At 40.1% G+C, this 20,112-nt stretch overlaps 1 protein-coding gene across 2 annotated transcripts in view; it reads right to left on the reverse strand.

Annotated features, from left to right (window-relative positions):
- Lilli (AF4/FMR2 family member lilliputian) overlaps positions 1-20,112 on the reverse strand; it is a 209,824-nt gene that overhangs the window by 180,110 nt on the left and 9,602 nt on the right. For both annotated transcript variants that reach the window (XM_077408926.1, XM_077408929.1), the window contains exon 2: positions 17,206-18,451. In XM_077408926.1, the coding sequence (XP_077265052.1) occupies positions 17,206-17,270 (65 nt within the window). In that variant the 5' untranslated portion in view covers positions 17,271-18,451. The remainder of the gene's footprint in view (positions 1-17,205; positions 18,452-20,112) is intronic.

Genomic DNA, 20,112 nt, shown 5'->3' on the forward strand with positions numbered 1-20,112 from the left:
ATAGGAAAGAACGTCAGGTTCAATGGAAGTTTATGAAGAGTTAAAAACTGGAAGAGAGAAGAATTAGAGGAATTGAAGAGTTTAGAAACACGACGGAGATTGAACCGACGATTCTCGAAGCAGGTGGTCTGTATTCTGCAGACTCAACCGACGGGGTCCTAACACGAATGGCGGAAGTTGCAAACGGGTAGCGCATTGAATGCAACCCTAGGGTCGGCGAGAACGGACGGCAAAGGGCGGCAAAGAGTATAGCTTTGAGCACTCCCGCAGAGAAGAGTTCTAAAAATGATCGGCCGGAGCACATGTCCACGCATTTCATCTACGCATATGTTTCCGCCCTATAATGCTTGCTCGTCAAACTATTTCAACCGAGAACGAATATCTTTCTCAAAGCAACGCGAGCTTCAGCATACCATAATTTGTCAAATTAGTCAGCATATCCCGTAATTTATGACATTGACTTATAACTTTTTTGCTTAATACAAAAATTATGTCACCTTAATAATTTGATAATAATCGCCTTGAGTTTTAATCATTTAGAATACACGCGCGTATATCTATATATCTTATTACCTATTCCTCAATCAATATGAAATTAAGGTTTAACAGAAATTCCGAGAAATTAATATCTTCTTATACATTACAATTTCCTATAATGTTCACAATTAGTAGAATGTAGACTCCTAATTTTCTAAACGGGGTCTGTTATCGAAAATTATTATTACGAATTATGAAACACCTTGAATATTTCAGATTCGAGCAAATCGTGCAGACGAGAATAGTCACGAGAAAATTAGACGCGATATTTAGAATGTTATCGATCCACCTCGTTGGAATTGTACAGTTCGTTCTATCGTGGGAGAGTTACCAAAATGCGCGTATATTTTTATCCCATGCAGAGAGTAATCTTTTCTATATCACGCAGAAAACCGTATATACCGGCGCATCTCGCCATTCTCATTTCTAGGAAATATCGCCAGTGGAACGTTGCGAGACAGTATTACGCGGGGACCAGTCTGCTCCCCGGGGAGACCTACTTTTCAACGGGGAGCTTCCTTCCCGCCGCCGTCAAACTTCTTTTCTTCGTGCCGCTTCCTAAGCGGCTAATCCCGCCGATAACCCGGCCGCGAAGTATGCCATTTACCTTTCCAAGCCCCCCGTCCCGCCACCCCGCGCCCGACAATTTATCAACTTTGCCGAAAGTTACCATCGCGCCGAACGTAGCGCGCGCCCATTCAGTCGGAACGCCATGAAGAGGAAAGTTTTTCCTTCTTGTTATTCTTCCCGACAGTATTTGCTCTCTTTATCACAACGCCGAGCAATCAGCGAGTCGATGGGATTGTGCGAATCTCTTATCTGTTACCTCATCTGGCGCTTATCAAATGCACCGAGTGAAATCTGACAAATGTAAAATCCATTTGTACAAGTACTTGCTATAAATCAATTCGAAGTGGCTTCAATTCTTTATTGATTTAAGTCGTTTTTCATAGACGTGTCTCACTTCGCGCCGTTTCACTTCGCGGAGACTCAATATTTCACGAGTGATTTAATTATCAAGATTTAATCTAGCATCGCCAAGTAAAATTAATTGGTCGTATGAAAGAAAGAAAAATGGAATCTTCACGAATCAAACATTATTGTGTAAGTTCGTTAGACGCTCATTTCGCTTTGAGAACACAAGGCGATATATTGTCACGAGTTCAGGTGTTCCTATGAGACGTAAGTATAAACCGTTTATCGAGGTAAGGCTAGCCGGTATCTTCACCCTCTTCCCTTCTCTCACTTTGCCATCTATCGTGCGTCCCTCGGACACGGTCCCTGCTCTGCACTGGCACTGCCATGCTACTCGTCTCGTGTTAGGGGACGTTCACACCGCGCCTGTAAGAGAGCGACGAACGAGGCCACGTATGTCATCTACACGCGAACGAGGAGGCGATCGTAACTTTCACCACCGTCGACGCCGGAACGCGATCGTCCTTCGTTAATTCTCGTTAAGTCACGAAATATTCGCGTTAAAGCGAATCGATCGAGGCTGGCCCGAAACAAACGAAATTCGCCAAACATATTTCAATCGGTTGCGTTAAATAATTATTATTATATTGAGCAATATACATTATGTGTGTAAATACGAAATATAGCAAATAGATAATTAAATGTAAAATGTATAACGGTTTGCCTTGTTACGTCAATCATTAACTGACAAATAAATAAAACGATAATCCGTGTAATTTCATGCGTACGCGATAAATCAGAATTAAATGACGAAGTGGATTTTCTCGACTATTAATGGTCTCATTGGATATGTTTATCGACAGTGATTATCAACGCCGGATATTATATATATGCGAGCTTTATTGCGAGCGTGATGCAGTATAATCCGCGAAAACGTACCTATATATGTGAATAGACGCCGCGCGATCGCACGCGGTTGACAGCGGCGCGATAATATCAGCTGGTTTACATTTGCTAGTGAACGCAGGTCAGCGAAGCGACTGTCAAACGGTCTTACGTTATGAATAAATACCCGCTTTCGAATAAACAGCTAAACTGTTACCGCGAATATACAGGGTGACAGAGATATACCGCTAGTTTTCGCCGACGACCAATCCGCTACAAGTTTATTCGAGGATTCGTGCACGAATGAAATGGTAAGGAAATGCGAGAAAATCCAAGGGACAATCTGTATGTACCTAACGTTAAAAATGTATCATGTGTAAACGCGCGCTGTTATTTCGTAGCTATAAAACTTTGTCGCCTACCGTGTGATCAACCGTGGTGATAATAGATCTCTCTGTCACATTTTTATAGAATAATTCAGAAAGATGATATAAAACCGTAGTATTTAGTCAACAACTTATTTATCACTGGCGCAGCAAAGCGAGAATAAATATTATTTCTGGTTTTAAACACAATTTATTACATATTTAAAACACGTCATTTTTTATCAGTGTCTATATTTACGATGTATCTTAGTCTCATAGAAAATAATGACTGGGAAACAACATTTTTTAGCATTCTCAATATTTTTACCTAAGTCAACAATTTTTTATAAAACAGCCATTCGACGATCTCAAAAATATATTTTCCTTGTACGATTATAAAATAATAAATAATAAATGATTGACATAAAGAACTATCATTCGAAATAAATGGTCTTATTTGGTTTCTATTAGCTTCCTTTTTTCTCTCTCCCAAGTAAGTTACAGCTGTGCTCGATATAAAAGGAGAAACTGCAGTGCACAAAAGATACTAATAATAGATTAAAATGAGTAATTTGTCATACAATCTTATAATTCTTATAAAATAATTTCGTGTACTTTTGTACTTCTGAGATAAATCTTCAATTTGTTTTCAGTCTTTTAAGTCAAGAATTTAGGGTATCAGATATCAATCTGCACAGAGATTCATCAAGATATTTTCCAGGAAACAACTTCATCAAGTTATTTCTTGAGTTGAGAATTTATTTCTAGAATAAAAAAAAAACAAAATTATATCACTTGGCGAAAATTACAAAGTCACGCAACAAATCATTCATCCCGATCTTCCCTACTATTTTTTTCTACCTGTTGCATCATGCAATTACAATTTCACTAGCAAAACATCCAGCTGTAAATAGAAAAATATATATAGGTACCGGAAATTGTATACGCAAATTGAATTTTCTATCAACAATCGGCATTTGTCTAAAAATGCCTTTAAGAAACTTGTTGTCACTTTCAAAGTTGCAATTTTAAGTCGGTTAACGTACTACTGGCGATGAAGAAAGTAAGTTAGTTTACTCGTATTAGAAAAATACACGCGATCCCGTTTTACTAATTACTCGTGCACTATGCTACTCGCTAATGAAAAAAATATATCACACGCAAAACGCGTACTTGAAAAATCGTATTGCGTGGTGCATTATCGGGAGGGTTCCCTCGTCAGTTGTGAACGCAACCGAAGACGGCCGAGTCCACGTTAGAAATCCGCCGGTGAAAGTGTTGGATTTGCACGGCAGCTTCTCGTGGCACAAACTTAACGACCGTTAGAATGTCCAAGTAAAGCGATGCCTTCTACATATTACGTCGCGCGAGCAGGTATAGCCCCGATTACAGAAATGAGCACCGAAACGAATTTTGGTATTCGCGTCGCCAAATCCTCGTCACATAAGATTCATTGAAACGCGAACGAATGCCAGGGCCACGGTTCGAGCATCCGATTGCCGTTAAACTCAGCTGAGCAAAGTAAAATGGACTTACATCTTGCAAGTTCCTCTTTCTTAGTTGAAAGTAAAGCACGCGCAATAAGCTCAACTAAAATTTCTGCAGAGTCTGATGCAATCGATCGAGAATAAAAGTAAAGTCGGTCTTTGTGAAAGCCGATTAAATCCAATAATCGCACAACATGGTAGCTGCTATCCACAAAGTTATCGCGAACTGTGAGTCCGTAAACAAATGCGTTTATTTAAACGCGCATTGAGAAAGCTTTAATGACTTTCGACCAAATACTGTAATCTTCGTTTAATCTTTAGCAAGCGTTCTATCTCGCAACGCACGATACATTACGGCATTGTGGATTTTTATCGCATGCATATTTGCATTGCGCGAAATTACGTTACATTCCAATTTTCGTCAGCTGGAAGAAATCTGTGTTAATCTAAAAAAATCCGCAAATGAGAGAAATCGAGAAGAAATCAATAGCTCTGGGATATTGTGCAGAATTCTAAATATAGCGAGACTCGTGTTTAAGCAAATAAAAATTATACGATTAATTGTCAATACTCGCGGCGTTGCCGCAGGCAAAGACATTTTCAAAGACTTACTTCGGAGGAAGACCAATCAATCAGCTGTGCCATCTGCATAATCTGCATAATTAATACAGCGCGTATACATATGAATGAAGAAATCAATCGCGTGCGGTTAATAGCAGTCTGACAGAAAGTCTCATGTCAGTTACAGTCTCATTGCTACGGCAAAGGACGATCGTTTGCAACAATTTTCGCCGGGGTATTCGCGTAAATCGAGAGAAACGCCGAGGAATATAACGCGTCTTTAATCAATACGTTGGGCTTATTTGTTATGCGGTTAATGCTTAGTTACAAACGTCCAAGTTGCGACATTGTCCGAGACAGCACTCGCACGCGCGCTGTGTGTGTGTGTGTGTGTGTGTGTGTGTGTGTGTGTGTGTGTGTGTGTGTGTGTGTGTGTGTGTGTGTGTGTGTGTGTGTGTGTGTGTGTGTGTGTGTGTGTGTGTGTGTGTGTGTGTGTGTGTGTGTGTGTGTGTGTGTGTGTGTGTGTGTGTGTGTGTGTGTGTTCGCGAATTATATATTCTCCACCGTACAGTATTGCGTACAATTTTGCGAGATATTCTCGAAACTGTCGCCCTAAATCAGTCCTCGTAGAATCATACACCGCGCGTAAAAATAAGTTCTAGGAAATGTCAAGTTACAGGATTGTGACGAGTACTTAATCATCGCTCGTTCAGAATAATGAAAAACAAAAGGTGAGAATTGATTTGCAAAGTCTAGAAACCACGTTATCGGAAAATGAATGTTATATTGCGTTACTTACACAATATATATAATTATACATAATCTATATAATTATATGTATTAGACATATATAATTATATGATATCGTCGCTGTTAAAAAAGATTACCGATGTCTATCTAAAAAATGTTGTTTAAATAAAAATACTCGTAAAAATACTTCAATATAAGACAAATATATCGTGATAAGAGCAGCTTAATCAACATGCAAAACATATGTTGCATAATTAAGTAGAAAAGACGCTATATTGTTATATGTATTGTGTTTTGTATGCTTATATTTATTCTAAAATAAATGAAAGTTTCCTCTAACTTTTTAACAAGGGGATTTTCTTCGCTTTTATTCGATCGAAGCGGTCAGTAATAAATATATGCAAATTTCGAGAAAAGACGTTGAAGCTTCTTTAAAAATTCGACGATATGATTATCGCGATCGCGTACCGTCGTTTTTATCAACGAACGATTATCACGAGCTCAAGGTCGCACGATCGTCTGCACGAGTTCGACGGCCTCGACTGGCCGCCGTTTCATTTCTCGAAGAGGATTACTTACTGCACGGTCTCGTTGTTTCGGCGCACTTTGCAACGGAGTCGAAGGAACCGGTGAGTAACTGGCGAAAGCGCCTACACGGCCTTTCTCTTCGACTACGAATTATCGATGGCGCACGAGTGCCTCGCTTTATTCAATCATTGTCAATTCGATGAGGTACGACTAGACGACGTTATTTCCTTCCGTGTTTAGCGTTGCGTGGAAATTATATAAAATCGAAATTGAAAGCCGATTGAAATTAAATAGCGATTTTTATAACCTGGAGCAAAGAATTACGAATTTCCTTCCGCATAAAAATCAATACTCAATTTCGATCGACGCGCACTCTTTCCAGCACTATTAATTTATACATATTATAAAAATTCTAATATCTTCCCTTTATTCATAGACAAGAATGTCTTGTCAATTAAGCGTTTTCTTTGAGTAACGTTTTTGCTTAAAAACCATCAAACAATTGTTAAAACTGATAGAAGTAACAGATATAACAGGTAAAAATTGCACTCGTTTTACAACGGTATATTATAGAAGAATACTCCTTTCAATTTATATACAGGAATGCTGATTATCGCTCGGAAAAATTCTGCGGGTCAAGGAGACCGATTTTGTTATCAGACTACACTTTCAGTTTAGTTTCACCGTCGGAGAATCGAATAATTTTTTTTATTCGCATCTGATTGTAGCCAGAAATTTAATTAACCACTCGGGCAGCTTGGATATAATTAACGTATTTAAAAGAATTCTCGGTCGCTCCAATTGCCTCGCTCCTACAACCGACACGCTAACAAACCGAATATATTTTCTCGAAGCAATTTACAACGAATCAACGCGCACGTATATCGCTGTGTGTGTTACCGCGAACCTCAGATAAGATTATGCATATACGAGTTCTTTTTCCTTTTTTTTCTCCCGATTCGTATGTACTTATCAGTCGAAGTTGCGTATTCGGCTAGCAATTTTTAACGAAGATTGCCATGATTAACTCGCGTCGCGACAAAAAAGATAAGAACAACGTTAGAATCGTAGAAAAAAAAAACACTTTCGAGTAGTAAAGAGATTCATAAAAGGACAATAAGTAAATGCTTGTGCACACACGACGCATCTCCTTAATTAATTAAAACAATTAAAAAAAAGAGAGAGATCAAATTTGAGAGAAATAAATTTTCGGAGAAACTTCGCGAAGCACTTAAAGAACTCGCGGCGTAGTTGCTCGTAGCTGCGCTTCAAGGCGGGGAACATCGTTTTAAAGAATATCGTTCCAAATTGAACGCAAAGACACGTAAAGTTATAAGACGGTATCTCGTATAATTGTCACGTATGGAGGGAAAATAACTTTAATCTGAGCGTATATAGCCGCTCGGGCTCGGGGCTCCAAAGTTTTCGAAGCTATCCCCGAAGCGTGACGATGCGTGCGCTCGATAAGCCCGCCCCTTATTCGACTAACTCCTAACCTGAGCCAAGTCAGGAGGAAAAATCTCTTTTTCTCGTGTCGCCCGTTTGCGTTTCGTGTCGGAGCCAACTCGATCACTTTTGCCGCTCGGCGGCTCTCCTCCACCACCCACCCGATAGCGGGCGAAAACGTCTCGAGAACGCGTCTCCTGACATCACGCGATAATAAAAAAGAGAAATCAAAAGCGCATTCTCTTGTGCAATAACTTATAAAGTCGCGTTCCGCACGCAGGATATATCGCGAGTGATATTTTAGCTCCGAGCAGAAATTACTGCGTCGCGACGGCGACCATCGCAAAATTACACTGTTATTTATTAAATCATCTTTTTAATCGCTGCTGAAAATAAAAACTTCGGCTTTTCACGACGTTCCGAGCAACTCTCAATTGTTCCGAAATAAATATAATTAATTTTGTAATTACTTACTATAACATCGAAACTCTTTGAAACAAATCGAACAAAGATGGCGAATGTCCATTGATAAATATCCGATTACAGGATGTCTCCGGCTCAAAACGAGAAAGTTCTTTTTATGATACGAATTAATTCTCTGATATTCAGTTAAAACTGTCACACAATCGACGATGGCGGAGATACGAGAAAGATTAGAGGGCGGAAAATAGGTCAACGTATACTAACGGCGTTTCAGAGTGTCGGAACCCTGCGGCTACGATAATGAGAAAAGAAACACGGCGCCGTCGTCTCCTCCCACCCGTCTTTTCTCTCCGTTTTCCCCTCTTTTTTCACGTTTCACGCTCGACTCGCGCCTGGTATTAAACGCGCAAAGTGGAAAATAACGTAACTGTTTCACAAAATAAATTTATAAAAATGTTATATCTATTTATGGAATTCTATAAGAGATAATACGCATTGTGTCTCGTATACATAATTTTTCGAAGATGAAATACCTCATATATTTTTAGTTTCAGAACTAAGGAAAAGTTTAAAAGCAAGAATTTGTAATATATATATATATCCCCGTGTTTTTTAATTATGTTCAACATTAATACATTACGCATATATAAAATCCTAAAAGAGACGACGATGCGCTTATGTTTGCACACAGTAAATGCGGCGTGCAGTTTAAAGCAAAAAAAATGGCTGTATAGAAAGAGCAGCTGAGAAAGCAGACTTTGTTTCTTCGCGGGTATAATATGCCGAGACTCTCGCGCGCGCGTCTCGAGAGGCCGCATAAAAAGCTCATTCAAATTTTACGCCTCTTAATTTCGCCGAATGAAAAAAAAAGCGCAACTTTGTACGCGGCGACGAATAAACCGTGCGATTTACGCAAGTGTGCGTCGAGAGACTCGAGAGCCGCGGAGAGGAATCATGCGTATAATTTCCACAAAACTTGAACGTTCGATTATCCACCCCCTAATTTCGTTCAATTACCTTATATCCTCGCAATTTGCCGCGAATGTGCGAATCGATATTAGTTTATACGGCCTGCGAGAGTCCGAAGGGGGCATTAAATAGAGAAAGTGCCGCAAAGGGTCCCCGCGTCCTCTTGGCGTCCTATCGCCGTGCACGATAATGAGAACAGAAGGGCGGCGCCAGCGCGCTCTTTTCCCCCTTCGTTGCTCTCGCGTTCTCTAATCTATGTACGCGTATGTAGGTACCTATACCGCCGCGCGTATATACGCTCGACATATTCCGCACGCATGAAATTGAACAAACGCGAAAGCTCGTTAGCCGAGTGAGAGAATGCACTCCGCGCCGCCGAGGATTTAATTTCATCGACCGTCATTAAGTACGGGATTGAGCGTAGAAAAAGACGCGATACCGTACGCGAAAAGTCAGTCCGTTCTGCGTTCTGCGAATATTTCTCACGTTTCATATAATTTATCTCTGCTTCGAACAAATGTGAGAACGATAGTCAAGTCAAATTATTATTAATAAATATGAATGGATAGGCTATGTAAGATAAGAATAAAATTGTGAAGATATAGGATACAATAACTCTGTTAGCACATTCTTTTATTAAAGAAATTAATTGAAACACGCTCGTTTTTTTCATATATGTTTGTAAAATGTATACTGAAAATACTGTCTGACAAGAGTATTAATTTCCTGCAACAGTTTGTATAATATTCAACTCTGAACCGAAGTACAGAGAGACCAAACGCAGACTTTGAAGTCTATTAAAGCGATATTTGGGAGGAGAAAATAATAACATACTCAAAAACACGCGTTTCCTGTATCGTATTTCATATAGATATTTAATTTTGTTTCACATATATTTTTATTTCACGCATATTTCCATTTATTAAATATACACAAAACGTGATTATTTTCTTCCGACTCCCTGAAAAATAGTATATCGTCTATGAGATATGAACACCATGAAGAAGTTTTCTATTCCAAAAATATTCGTATTTTATTCGTGTTATACTTTAGAGAGAGTTCCTCTCTTCTATCATTCTATTTTATTATTTATCTAGATAATAAGCTAAACAATTTTAATCAATTATTATATACGTTTGATTTTAGAAAATAATATTATTAATTATCACATCTTCATAGTGCTTTCAATTGTATTTCACTAAAATTTCACCTGTTTATAATAGTTTATAGAATGCTTGGCAAAAAGTATAAGATGTAACATTTTTATCAGATTAAGAAACAATTTTTCTTTGCGAATAAAATCGCTACTCCATTATTCATTACTTTTTGCCGAATTTGCAAGTTAAATATTTCGTATCGTATTTATATTCAAACTTATTCTAATCAAACTGATTTTGCAATTAGTGTCTATCATATTACATCAGAACGCTAAACATGTTAATAAATATAAGCATCCTTGTAGAGATCACAAATCGCGATAGATAATCACGCACATTCCAGAATTGAATATTAATTAATATTAATCCGTCCTAGCCTATATCCATTTCGCAACAATAAATCTGTGAAATATTATATCTATATCTGATTGGAAATAAATATATACAATAATATACATATATTTGAATACATCTTAAATTAATTAACTTCCACAGATCCATTGCTCCAAATAAAAAATTTAGCACTCACCGATCCGACGCGAAGCAGCGGAGTGTTGCAGCAGTAACTGCGTTGAACTGTAAAATAAAGGATACATTATGCAAATTATAGAAGCGTCCAAAAAGTTAACATCGGCAATAAATAATTACTGTACGCGTAAAATAATTCTATGATTTTCGAAAAAAAATCTCTTTCTTAATATAAAATTCTTAATATAAAAACTTTTGTGAAATTCGATAAATAGAAAAATCTAATTTGTATCAATCCAAGTAAAAAATAAAAAACAAATAATTACCTTATCGTTGCTCCGCCGACGCCCGACGCCTCCCAGGCCAGCTCCTCCTCTCAGGTGTCTTCATTGCACTCCCACAACACTCGCGAAAACACGAATTAATTACGATTGTGCGTGCGCTAATTAGATCAGATCAACTCGGCGCTCGCTTTGCGCGGCACTCGCGACGTTAGACGCGCGTGACGCAGTAAGTACATCTTATTATCCTACGACGAAAGAAATAGGATCACACGCGAGTACGATCGCTCGACATCCGCGACGTCGTCGTCTCGAGTTAAACGAGTACGCGAGACAAAGAGACCATTCGACAATTTTTAATCGAGATTCAATATCGCACACGCGATACATTTCGAACACGTAAATTCCGTCAACGATCGACGTATCACATCTTTTCGTTGCTCGAGGATTTCTCGATCCGACGACTCGCACGTTTTCCGGAGGAGTTTCAATATGATAGCGCGTGCTATTATACCTCGAGTAGATCAATTGCGTGAGATACATTCGTCTCGACGAACGACCGTCCCGATAACGCTTACGAGTCGTCGAACGCGGAAGAATCGGGCGGCCGCGCGTTCCGATCATCGTCGACTTTTCGTATAATAGGGAACGCGATCGCGTTTGAGATGTACATTGCAATGCGCTCTCTTCGCACCTTGTCGCTCTAACGTCTCGAGGGATAATGCGTCGTCACGCGGTGTTCGCGTTCGCCCCCCCCCCCCCCCCTGCCCGCCCGGCCGGTTAACCGCCTGCCACGCAAAAACATCAAGGCAACCGCGTAACGTAAACAATGGGCTTTAACTCCGTGCCGAGAGTCTCGTACTCGTACCCAGCCAAACACGGCCGCTACGAAATATTTTTATGTGTATCGACGAGAAATACACGTTTATATACACGTCGAATATATACTCGAGTCTCCTCGGAATGTAGTCATTATCGCGGACGTTACGCTTCGTATTGCGAAGACTCGCTAACGTCGTCGCCAAGATGATTAATTCCGCTCGAGAGTTGGATTTCGAAGACTAATGGAGAAATCGTTACGTGAATCTCGATGCGACGAGCACACCGGCACAATTTGATTCGTATATGTATATGAATATATATACGTGTTTATCTGTAGGAGTGTAATGCATATCTTGTACAATATAATAAGTATTATTACTAACAGATTTTTCAACGATTGCACGCAAATTATTTAATTCTTTTTCGTGATAAAAGTTTATATTTTATTAATTAATTAATTCACTTAAAGAATATCGTCAAATCTAGTATTCGTTTGAGGAATATAATTTATTTTAATCGTAAAAATATTTACGTAACTTGATTTATTATGTATCACTTATTTTTCCTAATTTTTGCGCTTTAAAAAAAGAAACTTTATTTCGTAGCAATACATTTTATATTAAATAATTATGTCTAAATGTCAATTAAGTCGAACGTTATTCTTTTAAACGTCGCGATTGCGATAAGTATCGGGAGATACCAAACGTGATTATTTCTATGATAACAGATCAAAGATTATTAGCGCAGATTAATTATCTCCAATTATTATAAGTCATAAACATATCGAGTCGGTGCATGATTATTTATCGAAAAGCAAATATTTAGCTCCATTTATGTATTTAAAATAGAAATTAAAGAGATAGAGAATATGGATATTATAAACTGGCTGTCTCATTATACGATATTTAGGGGAGATAAATATTTCTCTAACGGTGCTTAAATTAGAGTCAAATATTTTGCGTCGCGCTTTAAATTTTTCGCCGATTAAAATATAATTTGTCGGAAAACTGTCAAGTGTTTATAAATAACGTTTCACGAACTTCAAATATTGATAATATTGATGCACTACAATATAAATGAAGCCACAGACACGACAAAAATAATAGATTGATAAGTGAAATTAATTTTAGATACTATTTCCACATCTGTGTAAAAAATGGTCGATTTTTCTTCGAGTAAAACTAACAAATACAGAATTCATAAGTGCTTAATTGCAAGTGACTAACACTAAGAATTAAATTGCAAACAATTCGTTTATAATTAATTCTTTATTATTAAGCGGACATAAAATTTGTATTTACGATGTTTTCAATCGATGAAAAATCGAGCATTTTTAATATGAATATTAGAAATAATATCTCAAGTAAATTCTGTTTAAAAAATCAATTATTTTAACATGGGTTACTACTAATTTATTCATGGATTAAATTATCGTTATCAGCGTACATTGAAAAAAAATTGTTAGAACGAACAATCTTTTTCGATTATCTTTGTTGCTTGTAATTCAAAGTTCACTATTAGATGTCCATAATTTAAATTTTTAAAAGATAAAAAAAATAATTAACTAAGAGGATTTATTTTTGAATATATTAAAAGAACAGAAAACAGAAAAGTTTCTCTATGATACACAAATTTAAATAACTTACGCATAATAATAAAAACAATTTGCTATCGTATATATGAAGAGATCGCTTTTATTAAAATGTTGTATAATAGTAATGGAGATATCTTGTATTAATTACAATTATATTGCTCTCATAAATTTTAATTATATCTAATAAATTAATATATTGATGATTAGTGGATTTTGCCAATTTAATGTTTATTTAAAAATACTTGTGCATAAGAGCCTTAAGCCCCTTGCACAATAGGCGATAACGATAGCGATAGCGACAGCGACAAAGTTGCCGACAAAGGTATAGCTTTGTCGGCAACCTTGTCGCTGTCGCTATCGCTATCGCTATCGCCTATTGTGCAAGGGGCTTTACTCTTCAGCTAATCTTAAATAAGTTTTAATAGAACTTTGCTTTCGGACAATACTTATATATATTGCACCAAGATATTTAATTAATATTTCAAAATGTTACACACGAAGAGCACAGAACATCCAATTAAATTTTCTGGTAGAAAGGTTACTTTTCAATTTTCAATGGTCTTGTTTACCAAATGCATCTCTATCAGACATCATATATAATGAAACCTATATAAATATAAAATATAATATATATAATCGATAATTAAATTAGATTAGAAATACGTGAATAATAATTATTTAAAATAATGCAAAGAAAAAGAATATAGATATGTATATCAAACTTTCTAATGCATCGCATCGCGCATATATTGCAGGAGACCATGATAATTACCAATCAACGTTATTAATATTTCGATTTCGATTGATATTTAACGGGTTAATTGTGCCGCGAAAAATCGATCCACGTCGTACCTAAGCGAGAGTCCTCTCGAAGGAACCTCCTTCGAAGCGAAACGATAATCGCGCGCGATGGTGAAAGGAATTCCACGCCTGCGATTTTATTGACAGGCGCGTCACTCGAAACGGTTCTTTCGGCGGAATCGGGAATAGAACTCGCTCGAACTTGTCTCGTTATCGAGTTATTATTGTCATCGGCCGGATTCGTTCGAGCCAACTTTCTCTCCGTTCCACCGCGACGATTTGAGGATTCAACGGACTCGTGGAATTATCGGTATCTCACTAACTTATCTAACATCGAGAAAGTTAAAAAAAAAAAAAAAACTCGCCGGCCAGAAATCTTTACACATATATCGATTTCGTGAAATCTACATATTTTAATAGTAAATGCCATTATTAATTCAGATTAAATTATTTAAATTAATAGCAGAGGCATTTGATAGCAGCTCTCAGCACTAATAATACAATCAATTGATGATAATTTAATGCGATTATTAAATTCTATTAATATTAAACAGAAAACCATTATGAAATTGGTATTAACTTAAACACGTATACAGAATATTCTTTAACAGCGAAAAAAAAAGCTTCGTCCGCGATGTTCTCTCAATTAATTTGAAATCGATTACACGTGGATAGACTCAACTGTGTGTCGACTATCATTTTGTGGGTCTATTAGGATCAACGAGGAACATATGGTATACCTATGGCGGTAATCGAGTCCGCCATGGCGATATTCCGGGCGCGAACATTTCCAGCAGGGAGGCGCGTGCAAACAGCAAAATTATTATTCCACCAGCTGCGCGATCGTTAATTACGTTTACATTGAATATAAGTCACCGCGCAAAGCCTCCGTGTTATTTTGTGAAATTCGAGGACAGCCGTGACGACGCTTACGTGAGTATTGTCCCAAGTGCCATGCCGGCTGATACTGAGCGAGCACATCGTATCGCGAGTATCTCGTCGTTAACAACGGAGCCGACATGCGAAATGTGCGTATACGTATATGTATATATGAACCCGACACTCGGCGATACCGCAATCATCACGCGCTTTACGAGACGATTCATTGAGTCACGAGTCACGATACACATTTTGCATTACTTACACGGAGCATTAGACTTATACCTCGCGAGTATCCATATCGACAAAGAATTGCGATCAAATAGGAATGAAAAAAAGAAAAAAGAAAAATTGATGTCTTTCGTAAATAATATATCTATAGATAAGATATATCTTTTGTTTGTATCCTACACTTAATTTAATGTACTACTTATATTATTAAGCATTACCTTTTAATTTTTTTATATATTTTTTATTTCTCTTGATGGTGTCACGAACGTTTAACCTTTCGTTTTGCAATTCGTCTTAATTATAGTCTCGCTATCTGTTAATAATAATTGATCATTATTAAACCGATTACCGCATTTGCTCCACTTTGCTTTACGAATCGATTTTCGACATTTCAGAGATAAATTAAAGGCCGCGTGCATATGCGTGCTCGACCGTGGTGCATCGAGGCTGATGGCTGCGCACACAAGTCGCACACGTGCGGCAGAGATACGTGCGTAAACCAGACACAAGTCGGATATCGACACACGAACTCTGCCCTTCGTTCGCTATTTTGCATTTAACAGGGCCGCGCCAAGGACAACGGTTGCGAATGCACCGACATAACGCGATGTCGTGCATCGCGCCGATCGAGGCCGTCGTCGTTTTCAAGAACCGCGTGCGCCGAAAATGTTGGACGAAACCGGACGTAAATGCTGAACGCGATCTAAATGCGGCCTGCAAACTGCCGTAGCGAGTAACGGATTTAAATTCATCGCGTGGCTTTCCGGCGCTATCTGCGATGTCGACGTCGACGTTTTATCTTTCGAACAATATCAGATAAGCATAAATATTTTAAAGAGAGAGAATAAAGAATAAATATTAAATATTAAATATTAGAGAGAATAAACGTTAAATATATATTAAAGAAAGCACTTTTGACTCGCAGATTCTTGTAAATATAAAGCCCCGAGATATACAGCTTTGCGTGCCGTGTATTTCAATCTGTCGATGATGGTTGTTATATTGACGATAATTGAAAAGTCGATGAGCAAAGGTTGGTCACCGATTTACCGCTATTACCGCGCGATCATAGCGGCGTGGTATATCGTGATAAAAGGAGATATGGATATTTTCAAATATTGGGAAAATATTGAAAATTTCAACAGGCGTATGCAAATGATATTGACACTTTGCGCCGCGTTCTCGTTTACAGCTGCTATAGCGCGTGGGCTCTTTATCCTCTGTCTAAATTCTAAACTTTTCCGGGGACATAGACGCTGTATATACCGTGTAAATAAGGGTGCTGTATTAGATAGCGCACCGTGTGCGAACGTGCACTGAGAGAATGCTGACCGTTAGTTTGTTAACTCTCAAACTGCACATCTATTGCGGGAACGTGCTTTTCACTCTGCGATCGCAAGAAGCGACTCTCTCCCTCTCTCTTTCCCAGTGCCGCTTCTCTCCTTATGCACATTTCATATAGAAAACAATCAAATGTATCTCGCGCTCTTCCGCTTCGAAAAATATACGAAAACAAGATATCGAAGGAGGCTGTACGTATCACTGACCATAAAATTAAGCAGCTGGTATAGCGGATTTTACAAATTAGCATTTTAAACACGGCAATGGTACTATCATGATTTTCCATTATCATTCGGCTATTAGAGAAATCAGATTATGAGGATTAATTATGAGAATTAATAATGAAACTCAGATTTATATATATTATAATATAATAACAGTTTTATTTTTAATAATTTAACCATTAATTATTGCGTATTACGGATATCACCGTCCACCATTTTCAAAATTGTTTATGGTCAAATAAAATTTGTCGGCTGTTCCAAAATTTATCTCACATAAACTTAATTATATTATAAAATTTTAATTTTTAAAGGTATCAATTAGAAGTTCATCCTCCGTTTAGACGTGTAACGTATACTACGTTTTACGCGAGCGTTACTTCTGTAGTAATCTTCATCCCAAAAAATCTCCGTTATCGTTTCTTGCGATAACGACTACTGCGGCAACTTTCTATTTAAAAATGGCAGAGTACCGAGCTTGCCGAGTTTAAAACGCTTGCGATCGATCTCGAGCCGATCGAGAGGAAACGAGGCCCGTACTCACCTCGATAAGGTGCCCTTGAGCAGAGGATTCCTGTCGTCATAATATCCACCGCCGTTCGAAGGCATCTTCAAGTAATCCAAACAACGGGCACGTGGCACTGGTCACTGACACTACGGCACTGCATCACTTTGCATTAATTGTACGTGCGATCTGATCCACGCCGCGTTAGCTCTCCATTCACCGCCGATGATCTACTACCGGTGGTCGGGACGACGTTTTACCTTGGCGATTGTTACACGCGCGACACATCGTCCCGGCGACAATGACAGCAACAGGCGCCACGACGCAAGAATGATCGCGCGCGATCGCGACTCGCCGACAAATCCGCGGAAAAATCAATCTCCCGTGCCGAACGGAAAAAACACGCGGAAAGTCTCGAGGAATACGCGGATAGTCACTCTTCTTCCTCTAGGTCGGTATCTTATTTCTTTTCTCACTCTTCTTCCTCGTATCTCGTACTCCGCTTTCTTCTCTCATCGACCTCTTCGTCGTAGTAACCTCGATGTTTCTCTTCTTCTGGGTATATCGATGCACGTACCTTCTTTCGTAAGTCCCCGTCTCTGCTGCCTACCCTTTTCAGTCTTTTTCTGTCAACAATTCAACGATCAACACTCTGGAAAACTCGCGTGTTAAGTATTTCTCCGCGATTATCGCCGACGAACTTCGCGTCTCGCGTCTCTGTCCCTTCCGCGAGAAATCCTGTGTCGCGCGCATATGTATAACGTCCGTTTAAAGACCCCAGTGGGTCTCGTTCCGATTTCCCGCGGCGCCGAACGTAAACGCCGGAAGTGGACTGATCGGCGGCGCGCGACGATCGTCACGGCGAGCAACGGCGAGTCGCGCGCGGCACTTTCAACACGGACGACGGCGTATATACAGCGCGTCGCGGTAACAACAAACAAACTCGCCGCCGCGAAGGACACTGTCCGCGCGCGTACACGATTCGGCACTCGGACAGAATTCGATCGCGGGGCTCGCTCCGCCGGAGATATTCCAAGAAGCGGATGACGTTCGCCACCGGTTGACTGTTGACTGATCGACTGCGTCAGCACGCGTGCGCGAACGCCGCGCGCGGGGCGTCTCCTTCCTCTCCAACTTCGCTCGCTTTCTCTCTCTCTCTCTCTCTCTCGCTCGCTCTTCCCGTCGCCTCGCGATCACCAGATGTGGCGTCGCGACGGCGGCGTCGCCTCGTTGACTCGCCCCGGAATACCTTCGGCCCACTCGTTCTTGCCGGTCTCGCTTACACCTGCGGACAGAAAATTCGACGGGTTCTCAACTTTCTTCTCTCTCTCTCTCTCTCTCTCTCTCTCTCTCTCTCTCTCTCTCTCTCTCTCTCTCTCTCTCTCTCTCTCTCTCTCTCTCTCTCTCTCTCTCTCTCTCTCTCTCTCTCGGTCTACGCACGTGCGCGCACGTGCACCATCTGGCCGCGACTGGCCGCGTCGCCACGTGCGGCCGTCGCTACCAAACATGGCCGTCTGTCAATCCCCTCCCCCCACCCCCCACCCAGTAGCAGAAAACGCGACGCGCGACGTTCGCTCGCGCGTTTTCTACATTTCGAGACGCGGTCGAGGACTCTCCCTCGGCTTCGTACCGCCGATTACCACCGGCGACAACGCGCGAATCGCTGTCGAGCCCGCGATTGCCGATCTTCCGCGCGAAATCTGTTGCGATTCAACACCGCCGAAATCGCGCTCGCGCGCGCGCGCCTCGCTCGTATCGCCCGAGTGAAAGTGCGCCGAATGCAGCCGACAGTCGCTCGAGCTTGAGTCGATCTCTCGTCTCTTTCTTTCTTTCGCTCGCTCTCTCTCTCTCTCCCCCTTCTGTCACTCGACTGCTCGTCTCTCTCTCGCTCGCTCGCTCGCTTGCAATCCGCGCGCGAAGGCTGCCGTTGACGTATAAACAAACGGAATATTCCCGCGGAGGCGCGCGTCGCGCGAAAGTAAAGGCCCGTTCGGCGGAACGATTTTTTTTTCTTATAATAACCATTCACACGGTCCTTCGGTTTCGGTCCGCTGGCAATTGAGCCTAATTTACACGTTTCACGCCGCTCGGAACGTATCCGCGCGTTCAAATTGAAACCGAAGAGAGTTGAGCGTAAAAGCGGAAGCCAGAAATGTTTAGCAATCCTCTATTTACGCCAAACTCGCTGCTAATTAAGAGACTTACGGGAATTGGTCTTAATTGCCCTCGTTCCGATCGGATTTTTTTCCCATTTTTTTTCCTCTTCTACACCGAGCATTCTACGAGTCGGAAATTGGCAGTTTAAGATTGGCAACTTTCTTTACCTTTCCTCTAATCCTCTTTTATATATAGGCTGCGTTCGCTTTGGGTGCTTTCGTGCTGAAAGCATCACTCCATCTTTTTTCAACATATGTAATGAGCAATAAAGATATAGGACTGACGCTTTCAGCGCGAAAGCGCCCAAAGCGAACGGCGGCAGCCATAGAACAACAAGATATCGCTCTATGTTTTGTCAATCGACATATAGAGTGAATCGATCTCTCGTGAAATGATCCCTCCCTCAATTTCAAACCGCCCGGCTGCACCCGCCGCCATATTGGAACTATCCACAGATACCGTTGCTACAGAGAACTATAGCTATGCGTATGTCGTATTAGGTTCAAGATACATTTTGGGGCCTCGACGCTTTTGAGAACTCAAGGTGCACGTACAAGCTCAGAAAGTAATATGTAACAACTAATACGAAATCGCAGGTCTCTCTATACAGTTCGCAAAGTCGTAAGAAGACACGTATAGAAATCCGCAGAGCCGAGATTACCTCGTTACAGCGCAATTATTACTCGAACGTGATATTCGTTCTTCTAACCGTGGAATGTCCTCGCAAACTATACAGGATACCTACGTTTTTCGGAGCACGGTCTCGCTCGGCGCTACCCCGTGCACCTA

This window comes from Temnothorax americanus, unplaced genomic scaffold, assembly GCF_048541705.1.
Source record: "Temnothorax americanus isolate GAGA-0224 unplaced genomic scaffold, ASM4854170v1 Scaffold25, whole genome shotgun sequence".
Taxonomy (NCBI): domain Eukaryota; kingdom Metazoa; phylum Arthropoda; class Insecta; order Hymenoptera; family Formicidae; genus Temnothorax; species Temnothorax americanus.